This window comes from Astatotilapia calliptera, chromosome 22, assembly GCF_964374335.1.
Source record: "Astatotilapia calliptera chromosome 22, fAstCal68.1, whole genome shotgun sequence".
NCBI lineage: Eukaryota > Metazoa > Chordata > Actinopteri > Cichliformes > Cichlidae > Astatotilapia > Astatotilapia calliptera.
This window is the reverse complement of record NC_137442.1, coordinates 18,754,430-18,767,338: the sequence shown is the minus strand read 5'-3', so window position 1 is coordinate 18,767,338 and position 12,909 is coordinate 18,754,430. Positions and strand designations below refer to the sequence as shown.

Here is a 12,909-nt window from a genome sequence, read left to right as displayed (position 1 = left end):
TTCTATGTTCTAGTTTTCCCTCAGCATGTATCACCTGAACAGTCACGTCAGTGAAGCTTAAGACCTTTAAAGAACCTGAACATCAACTCAAATAAGCACAGATATGCATTGTGTACACAATAGTTATAACTGCATCTGAAATGCAAAATTAACATCATCATAAACATCTTAAGGCCATCTTAAAGCTATCTGTTACATTGTTAAAGCCTCGTCTTAGCCTGCTGCTCAAAATAACTTCCTGCTTCTGCAAACTCTCTGCAAGCCTGTTTCCTGTTAGCCTGTGACTTTTAGCCTTTCTGAAAGACACACACTGTTCAACCCCTGAATGCAATATAAACTCCAGATTATATTATTAATGCAATGGTAATAATGATGATTATTTAACAATAGCAGTAAAATAATTTCCCTGCTCCACAGAAGCTTGAGTGATGAAAGTTGGAAATGTTGTATCAGGTTTAATTCCTACTGTCTGAAGTGTCCAGTAAATGCAAATAATGTAGAGAAATGAATCCCAGAGAACTGAACTGAAGACATGTCAATAAAGCTTGTGTTCATCTCTGTGCGTAGGACCGTTTCCACCCAGGCTCACTGGATTCCAGCGCTGATGCAGAGACATTACTGGACTTGGCAAAACAGGCAGCAACAATTCACAATAAATCTCACATACAGGTATTCTCTACTAGGTTGATAAAGATGGTTGATTTAATTTAAACTTTTGCTCTTTCCACACTTATGCTTTTGAATCGGTCTTCTCTCGAAGGTAATATATTTGCAGCGTCCCATTACGGAGCCATACTCCTACGTTATAGGTGAGTATTTATGTTGCAGTTAATGTTTTTTTTTCAGTGGCATCTGCAGATACATTGGGTTGGACACTTTTCATGTGTTCTTTTCCAGCAACAAAAATCTTGGAACGTGTAAAGTGGAAAACTGAGAACAAAAAGCTTAAACCCCAAATAAAACTTCATAGAAAACTGGGTAAGTACACTAAAATGTTTTAAGAATCATATAGATGTTCAGTATTGTCCAAGCAGAAAATGTGCATGCATGGCTCCCAGGGTGGCATTGCATTGTCTTTATTTGGAAAGCTGACTTGCTGTTTTTAGTTTACAGAATGGATGCCTAATATGACAACTGTACTCAGACTGACTTGTATATCCTTTTTTTTTGTCTCAGTTCCGAGGATAACTGTAAAAGACGAGCAACGCGTGAGAGGTGTCTGTCAGAAAAATGGCAGCACCAACACAGTCGGTGTAGAAGAAATCAAAAAAGAGCGTGACACACCGACACAAAGTGAAAATGACTCGGGGAAAAGTGAAGCGGCTTCAGAAGTGATGAACAGTCCAGGTGAGGTGTGTCGGGCAATAAAGCAGGAGCCAGAAGAGGCTAAAATAAAAGGATCAGCTGGGGCGAAGCAAAGCTGCCACAATGCCAACAAAGATAATGGTGCAGACTCTGGGATAGAAGATGGCAGAAGTAGCAAAGATGTCCCAGCACAGCTGAAGAATTACAAAGAAATGGAAAGAAAGAGACAGCACAGTGTGTCTGAAACATCGCAAGAGGACTCGTGTCCTACTGAGTGTGTGGGGAGAGAAATGGGCCCTAAAAGACAGCGTCGGACCTCCACAGAAGACTCGTGTGACAAAGCCCCAAAAATGTCTGATATTAGCATAAAGAAGGAGAACAATGAAGATGAAGCCTGCAAAGCGGCAATTGACAAAGGTTTGGAAGGTTTTACTGACCATCTTACTGTTTTTGTTTTGATATGTCAAGAGAGTTGGTTTTCTCCTCTGTCAGGGGTAGACATTTGTTCAAACACAAGTAAGAGAAATAAGACACTGCAGACCGACTCAGAGAGTATTAGAAACGTGCGCACGGGTGAATGACTCTGAGAAGACACACACACCGAGTGCAGGCTCGGTTGCTTTATTTATAGTGAAAGTAAGTTACATAGTACTTCCTCTTTTAACAGAAAGGGGAGAGGTCAGGCATTATCTCAGCTTATCTGACCTTGCACACATACACTGAAAATAACAATGCAGAAGTATATCATGCTTATCTGACATCACACACTGAAGTAAGGAATGCATTATGTTCTCTTTAACAATAAGCTTGGTTATGTGAAAATATATGAACACACAAAATATAAGGCACACTTGATTATATTGTATTATAGAGATTTGGCTATATTGTATAATGTAGAAAATCTCTTGACATCCTCTTAGCTCTCAATAATGTGTAATAGATTTTTATTTATTTTAATAATTATGCCTTGTTTTTTGATTATAAGGAGAGCTAAGTATTTTTATCTAAAAATATTCTAAGAAGGGGAAAACATGGATGGTATTGTCCCGATTCTTTGATATTGGGAATAAGAACAAACCAACACTGGCTCCGATGAGTTCAATCAAACGATGATTTTATTAAGCACACGTGTGGGAAGATGTATACTGTAACATCAGCATAGATCTTTGCTAAAAAGCACACTTCTTCAAAATGGTTTTAATATGTCAGGGTTCGGCCCCTTCTTGCGTCAACAAAGAATATAACATGCTGTTTGTTTCAAAAGTCTCCCCCTCCAGATGGTTCCTGTTGACTTGTTCATTTCATGCTTATTTTAACACCTCTTGCATCAACTGTTGCTATGCAGTTACAAGCAAAGTGTATCTCTCACCTCTGACCTAGAACTTCATCTACAGTTAGTTGTGTCTGTAAGCTTGCTTGCCTTGGCCTTTTTGTGCTCTGATCACCTTACACAATAGATCACCTGGACATTCACGCCAGACAAAGCTTATGACCTTCAAAAGGACTGAGCGCATTTGCAAAGTGTATAAAATAACTACAACTACGCACTTGATAAAAATTTTAATAAGGTGGCACTAATGCAAGCCAAGTTAGCAATGAGATATTTTCTTTTAATTCCACAGTGTTAGTGGTAAACAAATGTGTCCCACAGGTTTTATCGCTCTGCTTAAATGCTGCTGTCCTCAGCATGAGCCGGTCTACCTCTGCGAGTCCTGCTCTTTGAAGGTCTCAGAGAAGGACATCGTCAGCCATCTGACTGGATTTGACCATCACAAGGTGCCACTGGTGGTGAGTACATGTTCAGTTTTAAGTTGGGCTTCTTTTTTTTTATCTCAGTGCAATGCTCATATGTTATATTTGAGCATTGCACTCGGTGTCATATTTGACATCGAAGTTTCTAAGACTCGATTTAACAGAAGGATCTAAGAAGCTGATATGCTGCCTAATTTCTGAGATCATATGGTTGGGAGCAATAATTGAAGTTTCTCTAACTTTAATTGTGGCTTAGCTCTTCAAGAGGAAGGAAGAATATGTTTGACAGGCTAAAAATATTGTGTTCACTTGAACTGGAGAAAGGGGAACCAAAATAAAAGCTACTTGCGATTAGCATAAAAAAATATACAAGCTCAAGTTTGGTCTGAACCTTAAATATATTATATTTTCACACTAATATCCAAAATTAAAATCTTCATTTGGGGTACTAATTTTATTTCTGTTTTGACTGCAGGATGTTAATGTAAATGAAGAAGTTTACAGTAAGGTCTCAAAACAAAGCTTTCAGTCGGGTAAGGATGCACCTTGCTTTCTGTGTTTGGGTTGTTTTGTTGTTACTTCACCTTAGTGAAGCTAATTTGGAGAGACAGAACTACCAAAGTGCAGAATTTCCTCATTTTATCCCACTGTCATTACAGCCATAGAGACAGTCAAGGCATTTCAAACTCAGCAGGACATTGGGTCTACATTCCCTTCATCCTCAGCTCCTACCTGCGTAAAACCTGTGGACACTTCAGTCGACCAACATGATGACAATACAAAGGGCAGCGTGAAGGTAAGTGAAGTGTATTATGAATAGAGTTTATGCGTGATATTCATGTGAGATTTGCAATAATGGAAAATTCTGAAGTAAAGGCACAAACTAAAGAGATGAAGGAAAATGTATTCATGTTAGAGCTGACCGAGCTCTCCTTCCCGGCTCCATCCAAACCCTGTTTGCCTGCTAGCTGGTACACATAGGATCAGAGACTGACTTTTTAAACAGAGATACTTGCACAGATTCAAACAGATAACATTGGTACCAAACCTTACTGCATTGATGTGCGTGGTCGAAATCCACAACCTGAACACTGCATGCTTGTGTCTGCTTAAAAAAACTTAACTACTGCTACTAAATGCCATTGTTTCATTGTGAAGGTGGTGAACATGGTGACTGATGCCGACCAAGAGGAGTCTGCGTTATTTAAAGGCACTGGAATAACTCAAGTCCTCCCTCAATCAACTGAAGAGGGCACAAAGAGTAACAAAGCCCCCAAGCCAGCTAACAAATCTGTCACTTGTTCAGTTACTCCCAGAAGTGGAGAAAACGTAAGTCTGTGTGTGTCAAATGCAAGTGGCACAAAAACCGCCTCCAAAGCCAGTATTACTCCAAACACAAAGTCAACTGCAGAATCTGCAGCAGTGTGCAGAACCGGAGCTCCATCGAGAGTGACGGCTACTTCTTCAAACAGAATACCTCCTCAGACTGAATCCACAGTGGTGCGAGAGGCTACTTGCAAAACTGCACCTTCCTCCAGAAGTGAAAAGTTTCCATCTCATCAGTTAAAAACAAAAGCCACCCCTCAAATGGCACCTGTGGCTAAAAAGCCCAGAACCTCAGTTAGACCTGAGAGTGTGGAGACTTCTGCAAAGACCGTACATGTGAAGAATTCAGTGGGGCCAAATGCATCACATTGTCATAAAAGTAACAAACCTGGCGCTCCTCATCAGGCCACGGGCACGTCTGTCAGGCCTGAACACAAGAAGCCACCCACAGAGCCACCCCAAACCTCCATGAGTAATAAGACAAAGCCAAGTGAAGGCCTTCCTAAAGTAGGCAAGTATTAAAGTTATTATTTCTGTTTGTAAAAAGTGAATTTCTTTCCACTATTTCATTTTTAACCAGAAGCCTGTGTTTTTGTTACTTTTTAGGCTTAAATGAGCTGATTGTGGTATCGTGTGAGGAGAAGCAGCAAGTCTACTGTAAGCTGTGTTCAGTGAAGCTAACCAGTTCCAGTGACTATCACCTGATCAGCTTAGACCACTGGAAAAAATATGTGGTGCGTGCTTTTAAGCGTCTATGCAGTGTAGCTTGTGAAGCAGTTCAGTAATATAGATGTTAATTGGATCTTGTTTGTTTTCTTTTTTTTCCCTGATTAGAAAACGAAGTATCCTGATTGGACCGCAAAGCCATCAGAGATGGAGAGAAAACTGAATGAGATAGCGATCCCCTTGACCGAGGCTGAGAGGAGTCTCGGACCTCGCAAACCACAGGTCTACCAACAGACAATTTAAATCACAATTAACAGATTTTTTGCATTTTTAACATTATGTGTGGCAAAACGAATACACATGAGAGTACAACATTAAAGTGACAGCTCATAAGGTAAAGCTTTCAATTACAGTTGTTTATATTTATCCTGCTAGATTCTGAAAGTGAAGAAGGACGTGTATGAAAAGCTGGCTCATCTTCCAGAAGATGAAGGTAAAGAAAGATTGATTCATTTTTTCCTAAAATGGAGAACCCAGTCTCTTAATGCTTGAGACTGTAAACGTGGCACACAGCCCAGACCTTGTCTGGGGGGGAGGGGGAGACTTTACTGCTTGGTCAGAATGACTAAGCAAACATTCAGAGAATCTGAATTGAGTTGAGTTTGTGCCATGAAGAATTCACAGTTGGCAATCAGAATCAAACTACTTTATTAATCCCTGGGGAAACTGTGTCCAGTTGCTTCAACACAATAACAATGGTAAATGATACATTATATTACAAAGTTACTAAATAGATATTGTAGTGTGTACTTTCACTTTACATGGAGTTGTACAGAGAGATGGCCACAGGCAGGAGTAACTTGCTGTGTCATGCAGTGGTGCAGTTGGGTAATCAGTCTCTCACCAGATGTGTTCTTGTGACTGGCCAGCATGTTATAGAGTGAGTGGAAGGTGGTGTCAAGCATTGTCCTTATCTTGGACAACAACCGGTCCCCGACATCACCTCGAGTCCAGCTCACTCCCCAAAACGTTACTGCCTTTGCTGATCAGTTTATTGAATCTGTCGGCATCTGCAACTGTCAACCTGCTGTCCTAGCATGTAAACGCATAGAGGATGGCCACAAAAGACACATTGTACAACAGACATTAAAAGATCTTAGCCGCCTCAGAAAGATGTACAGTAACTAATTAGCCATGTATCTGATGAGTGTACTGTATGTGTAGTTTATAGACAAAGAAGTCACAGATTTGAACTCTTTTCCTGTCCATCTTTTGATTCTCAGCTGTCAAATATGTGAAGTCAATGAATCAGAGAAGCTTGCGGCTCTCATCAACCTCCCCAGCTGATTCTGCCTCTGCCAGTCCATGCGACGTTTCAAGCTCAGATGATGGTAAATAAGACAGCTCCAAACAGGTCCTAGTTTATGGATACCAGCAGCTGATTTCAAAAATGCATTTATTGTCTCTTAGGGATAAATAAAATGTCAGAACTTTCTACTTACGAATGTCCAGCGGTGGAGAACAAAAACCAGCACCAGGCACTGTTGATCCAGAAAGAAGGTGAGACCCCAAATGCAAATGAATATATCTTTAAGAAAGGTTTTGAATATGATTTTTCTATTTGTTTCTGTTAACTCAGAAATGAGCTCGAACTCAAAAGTGGAGGCAGACCTGGCTGCATCGAAGCCAATCGGACACAGCTCGGAAGGTGAAGACATACAATCTGATGACATGATTCTGGACGAGCTTGAAGACGAGGAAACTGCAGGTAATGCATCCATGCTTGTCACTGGCTTTTTTAAAAAATTTTTATATAGAATCACACATAAAATAAATGTTTAAAGTTGAAGTAATAGATCTCTTCTACATAATTTAGAAATTGAGGATTTAGAGGAAGATGTAGAGATTCAGACTTGCACTGAAGTCATGTCTGAAATGCAGTGTCCTGGTAAATATAGAGCATTTTTACATATTCTGCTTCTGTAACATTTTATAGGTTCTCTTCTTGCTTTAACTCATTTTAGCATTAGTCATAATGTAGAAACTTTGTTTTGGCAGAGCTTCGTGGCGGCGCTAGAGACCACAGACCAAAGCAGCCGAAGAGTGAAGAATTTCAGGACAACTGGACATTGCCAGCATGCGCACAAAAACCTTTGACTGTCAAATTCAGCTGCTCAGAGCCACTCCCTGTAGCTGCTTCAGCTCATCCAGAAGGGCAGAACCAGCTGAGACCAAGGCAGAAGATGGACCACGTGTCTAGAGGCAATCCAGTATCAGAAGAGCACAGTGCATCACAGGCATTCTTAAGAACTCCAACAGGTTGGTGACGGTGGTGTTGATGGTGTTGTTTCATTTTATGATTGAAAGTAAAAACTCTGTATTGTGTCTGTGCTACCACAGAGGGAAGAAATCAGCGCTCTACTTCTGACAGCAATTTGTCCATCTTCTTGAATACAAAGGGACTGGATGCTGAACCAATTGTTGGTAGGTGTCTCCATCCTACACTGAAACTCCTTTCCACTCTCATTACTTTATCTCACTCTTTGTGCCCCCTGGTGTTTCTCCATCAGGTAAGGGTTATGTGTGGGAGTGCCGCGGGATTGCTTTGGAAACCCTTTTCTTATGCACGTGCTGCGAGAAGGCGCTCTCTCACCGCGACATCTGTCAGCACATGGTCAGCTCTGAGCACCAGCTCGAATACATGGTGTGTATTGTCCTAATAATGGTTTTTCAAATGTTTGAATAATAAGTGATCAGTATATGTTCCTACAATTTTAAAATATGTCTTTCAGCGGAAAGTATACCCTCAGTTTCTCCACAAGTTCTGGGATGAAGACCTGCCTTTAGACAAGAAACTGGAACTCTTAAAGAAAGTTTCCTGGAAGCTCTCAGAGCGGGAGCAAGATGAAAGTCCAAAGGTAGACTGTTAAGACCATATACTATAAAGATTGGCTCGATTCATCTGCTTTGACATCAATGACAATAGTAATAATATTTTCCCCCTTTTTGTACACAGGTTACTACGCTGAGAAAGGAGTTGCATGAACGTGTTCAGACGGCTCCATTCAGTGAAGGTAACAATAAGATCAAGTTATAACTGTCCACACAGTTTAGGTGAAGTGAATACACAGTAACTGTGTTTGTTCTTCAGCTATAAAAATTTTGCAAAATATGCATACGGACAAATCAAGTAAACTGGGCCTGGCGCAGGACAACGATGAACGCAGGGTCTTGGTACCACAGCACAACAGTGAGTCCAAACGGCTAAATCGATGTTTCATCTTCTTTATGTTAACTGGAGGAGGAGTATGAAGTGTGACCTCTGCTTTCTGTTGCACAGGTCAGCGGTCTGATGAGCGGCCAGTTCCAAATGAGTCTCTTTCCACAGAAATGCAATCAGCTCATAGAGCTGAGCGATACCAGAGAAGTGACAATGGTGAGAGGGGTCGCTTTTCCAAAACTGAACTTCTTCCATAGGCTCAGGGGGAATTAATTATTTGATGCCCAGCTGAGTTTTTTACTTCTCTAATTTTTATGTAAGTTTTTTATTGATGGTGAGAGACTGAATGTCAACCAAACTTTCCAAAAAATTATATGACATAAAAGTTGCAGTTGATTTGCACGTCATTGAGTGAAATAAGTATTTGAAGAAATATATATATAAATGACCTTCAGTCACCCTCAGTCTGGAGCTCCATTCAAGATCTTGCCTTGTGGGGTGAGGATGATCATGAGAGAGGTGGTGGATCGGCCCAAAAGTAAACACTAGGAGGTTGTTGCCAAGAACATCACAGTGTAGCACGCTATTCTGTGATAGACTGACAAAGATCTCCTTGCTCAGGAAGATGCATGTGCAGGCCCATCTTAAGTTTGGCAGTGAACATCAGAGAAGACTTGGAAGAAAGTGCTGTGGACAGATGGAAATCAAAATTGCACTCTTTGGTAACTCGACCTGCTGTGTTTGGAGGAAGAGAAATATATGAACACCATCCTCATTGTCAAACTGGAGGTAGAAAAGATTGTTTTGGGCCAGTTCCTGGGTACAGGATGACCTCACTGCGTTGAGGGGCCAATAGTCAGGCCTGTGTACTGCCTAGACCTCAGATCTCAATCCTATTTTATAAAAAAAAAAAAAAAATACAAATAATAAAATAAAAGGGAGGTGAAGTGAAGTTTTGTTTCTTGGCTCCTGCTTGGCAACTCAAAAGCTTTATTTCAACTTTATTGTTTTAGTTTCTGTAAAGAGTGGTGGTCCAAAATCACTCTGGAGATTTCTGACCTGGGGGCCAACTACAAGAAACGTCTTACCACTGTTATTCAACAAGGGTTTCTACTACTAAGTCATTTGTTTGTGTGGTGATCAAATGCCTGTTTCACTCAATAGCACACACATCAATATGTAACTTTTATTTAAGGTGTTTTTATTGTTTTTTTGGTTGATATGCTGTCTCTCCATAAAATGAAACTGCCCTCAATATTAGCTAATATTTACTGGTATTTCTCTGTATGTGAACAAGCTTACAAATTCAATGGTAGTTGTAAATAATAATATTGTTCCCAACTACATAAAATTTGACTTGAGCTCAACGCAGAACCATGTATGAATTTCTTGTATATTTCTGTTCTGAGTTTTAAATTTGAACGTGCCAATATAAATTAGATTTTTGTGCTATTTAAAGTGGTTGATGGGACAACAACTTATCCTCTATTGAGTAACTAGTTTTAATTTGAGTTAGAGCAATACAAGCAACTATTGACAACAAAGCCTGCAATGTTGTTTTTGTGCTTCACCTATTGCAGTAATTTGAAGTGTAATGATTTGAGTCAGGTGAGCTAACTCTGCATTTGGCTTTCTCTTGCATTAAGCTTCACACTGTTAGATTGCTTTGGACAGGAGGGGAGAGGAGGCTCAAAATAAAAGTGAGGTGAAGCTTGCTAACCTGGCTCTGCATGTTTCCATTTTGCGTTCTACGCCACTGGCAGACATACCGTATATGTATATATTTAGTATTAGTATATTAGTGCTGTAATCTGATTGGTTTACCAACCTCACCTGTGCTGTGAACTGCATGAACAGTGACAGTTTAACCGTGTGTTTGCGAGTGTATGATGAAATCAGCCAAATTCAGCGTGGCATCTACATTATACTAATGTGTAATATACGTTTTTGAAATTAAGAAACTTCTCCATGGGTTTGGAGATGGAGACTATTCAAAGAGTGTGGAAAGAAATTTTTTTTTTTTTTTTTTTTTTTTTTTTTTTAATTTCTGCAGGCTCTAATTGTGTTGTGCTATTCTGTCCTTTTTTTTTTTTTCTTTTTTTCAGCTCAACTCACACAGGAGCCTCAGTTAGAGGCAACTCAAACGGTTGGTGACTTGGATGGGTTCAAAGAAAGAGGACTCCAGAGTCCTCTCAATGTGAGCGGCTCCAGCTCGAAGGATGATCCTGTTGCCTCACTGTTGCCCCATCCTGGCTCATGTCTCAGCCCTGAAGAGACCTGCTATAAGCCTCCTGTGCAACCAAAGCTCACGCCACCAGTCTCTGACTATCAGCAGCCTGCCCTCTGCTTGCATGTGAAACAGGAAGAGGCGCACTCAGAACCAGCATGCTCTTCGGCTGCTAATCCTACTATCAGCCAAACGCTGTCAGTGCCTCCCAGAGATCAGTGTCTCCCATCCAGGGAAAGGCCAGCTGATACTTTGCCATGCATAAATGATGTAGACTGGAGATTGGTTAGACACCTGATTGCTGTGGTGAGAGAATGTAGAATGAAAGCTCCTGTTACTGTTGATACTTTGGACTCCTGTGCTGCCGGTTCATCTGAAAGTGTGGAAAATAGGTTGAATTTGCATACAGTGACAAAAACTCCAACTTCCTCTGGCTCATTTAAAAGCATGCCTCTGACAGGAAACCCTGCTAATGCAGGCAGTGAGAACCAACGCTTCAGTCTGAGTGGAAGCTCAGAAGACACTTCATCTTCCCTGGACCATTTGATGACTGGAAATCCTTTTAAGGTTGAAGCTGCATCTGGTGCAAGGGCTACTACCGCCACTGTTGAGCCCAAAGACCCACAGCATCCACCAACTATTGCTGATCAAAGAGTCTTTGAACATTTCAGCCCTGTTTGCTATACAGACACCAGCCATAACCCAGGACAGATCCCACAGCCACATGCTGACTCAGAGGCTGACAGCTCTGGAGTTGACCAGTTGCCCATCAGTACCATTGTAACCGAGAGGCTGACGCAAAGGTTTATGGGACATTATACAGAACAGCCCCACACCGAGGTGAACAGCAGCCATCAGGGCAGTTTCCCTACAATTTCTGGAGACAACCCCACTGACTTTTTGGTGCCTTCAACCGGATACGAGTCACACAGCCAAATGCCTTATGTCGCAAGTTCACATCCAGGGTACGCACCGCCTCAGGCCGTATTAGGTTACACAACAGGAGAAAACCCTCAAGTTTATACTGGAGCTTTAAACCCAAGTGAAGGATACTCTGCAGCGGCAATCTACCCGGGAAATTTTTATCCACAGCTCGCCATCAGCCATTCAAGTTTGCAGTTATTTGGGCAATCTGCGGTGACTCCAGGATGGGTGAGCTTGGATATGTTGCACTACTACCCATCAGTGAGGAGATAAGTGACTGCTTTTTGGTTTTTCTACAAAAAAACATTTGCTGTTGTGCGTTTTGGCATTTGATTTTTCTCAAACTGTTTTTTGGGAGGGGGGGGGAATTAAAAAAAAAAAAAAAACATGCCATATTTAGTGAGTTTTATTCTTTCAAAGTAATGTTTAAATGGATAGTTTAACATGCATGTTTAATCCTTTCTTTTTTCCCCCTTTAAAAAAAAAGAAAAAAAAGAAAAGAATTCATTATCTTATGGTTGGGCACTAGCTATCGTTAGCATTTGGAAAGCCTGAGGTGCAAATTGACACATTCACTGCCTTTTTCTCAGTATTTCTGTGTTTTCACTTGCCCTCCTGTACAGCATATGTTCTGATCACATTTAAGAAGCTAGATTTAGCCTGTTAAAACTCTTTGTTTTGTGTGTTGTTTTTTTGCCCTGTGGTTCATTTTGAGTAAAGCGCACAGATTTTCTGTGCAAGTAGCAAAAAGTTATGTTTAAAACTGTTTATATTCAGTATGAAGAGTGTGACGAAATCTCATTTATTTGTAGCTTGTTTTTAATCTGATAATAGCAGTTTTATATATATTTGTGGGTTTTTGTTTTGTTGGCTGATTTTTGATTTAAAAAAACAAAAAGAAACTTGATGTTTGATTTTTGACCAGTTAATAATAGATTTTGTTTGTCTGATGAATAAAAGGGAGGTAAACTTCCTCTTAAACAAAAGTATTTTTATGGGGTCTGAGATGAAGTGTTTTACTGTGTGCTTGCCTTTACACTAAAGGGAGATCTGTGTATGATTGGGCACAAACTTTAAGGGGAAGGGAGAGAGACAATTCTCTATTTTAATATTAAGCTTGAAACTTGCCTTTTTTTTTTTTTATGGAGTTTATAGTGAGTCCTGGATCAGATGACTGTGAATCCTCCCAGTCATGCTGCACTAGGTCTAGCCTGCTTATCTGCATGTCTCCCAGATTGCAAGGTTTCTTCTTCACTCACTTTTTAAAAACACTGCATTTACTCATTAGTTGTTATTAACCTATCTTCTCCACGGTGTGTCTTTGTCCAGTCTCCCTTCCTGAACCTGGGTCTGCCAAAGGTTTCCTCCTGTTGAGAGGGAGGTTGTCCTTCCTGCTTTTGCCATAGCAATTGCTCATAGGGGGCCATTTGAGATATTTTCCCAGTGTTATTGTAGGGTCTTTACAATATAAGCCTTGAGGTAACTCTTG

The 12,909-nt window shown here is 40.6% G+C and overlaps 1 protein-coding gene across 6 annotated transcripts in view; it reads left to right on the top strand.

Annotated features, from left to right (window-relative positions):
- Positions 1–12,409, top strand: part of LOC113014140 (uncharacterized) — a 57,108-nt gene extending 44,699 nt beyond the window's left edge. For 4 of the 6 annotated variants that reach the window (XM_080295938.1, XM_080295937.1, XM_026155463.2 and 1 more), the window contains 23 exons: positions 568–669; positions 761–809; positions 898–978; positions 1,177–1,722; positions 2,957–3,093; positions 3,533–3,590; positions 3,717–3,853; positions 4,216–4,894; positions 4,990–5,117; positions 5,218–5,331; positions 5,485–5,542; positions 6,333–6,440; positions 6,520–6,609; positions 6,689–6,817; positions 6,926–6,997; positions 7,108–7,368; positions 7,450–7,533; positions 7,620–7,753; positions 7,842–7,967; positions 8,066–8,123; positions 8,201–8,299; positions 8,390–8,485; positions 10,375–12,409. In XM_080295938.1, the coding sequence (XP_080152064.1) occupies positions 568–669; positions 761–809; positions 898–978; positions 1,177–1,722; positions 2,957–3,093; positions 3,533–3,590; positions 3,717–3,853; positions 4,216–4,894; positions 4,990–5,117; positions 5,218–5,331; positions 5,485–5,542; positions 6,333–6,440; positions 6,520–6,609; positions 6,689–6,817; positions 6,926–6,997; positions 7,108–7,368; positions 7,450–7,533; positions 7,620–7,753; positions 7,842–7,967; positions 8,066–8,123; positions 8,201–8,299; positions 8,390–8,485; positions 10,375–11,693 (4,665 nt within the window). In that variant the 3' untranslated portion in view covers positions 11,694–12,409. Of the gene's footprint in view, positions 1–567; positions 670–760; positions 810–897; positions 979–1,176; positions 1,723–2,956; positions 3,094–3,532; positions 3,591–3,716; positions 3,854–4,215; positions 4,895–4,989; positions 5,118–5,217; positions 5,332–5,484; positions 5,543–6,332; positions 6,441–6,519; positions 6,610–6,688; positions 6,818–6,925; positions 6,998–7,107; positions 7,369–7,449; positions 7,534–7,619; positions 7,754–7,841; positions 7,968–8,065; positions 8,124–8,200; positions 8,300–8,389; positions 8,486–9,915; positions 9,970–10,374 lie in introns of all 6 variants that reach the window. The other 2 variants (XM_080295940.1, XM_080295939.1) reach the window with 2 other exon arrangements.
- The last annotated feature ends 500 nt before the right edge of the window (positions 12,410–12,909 follow it).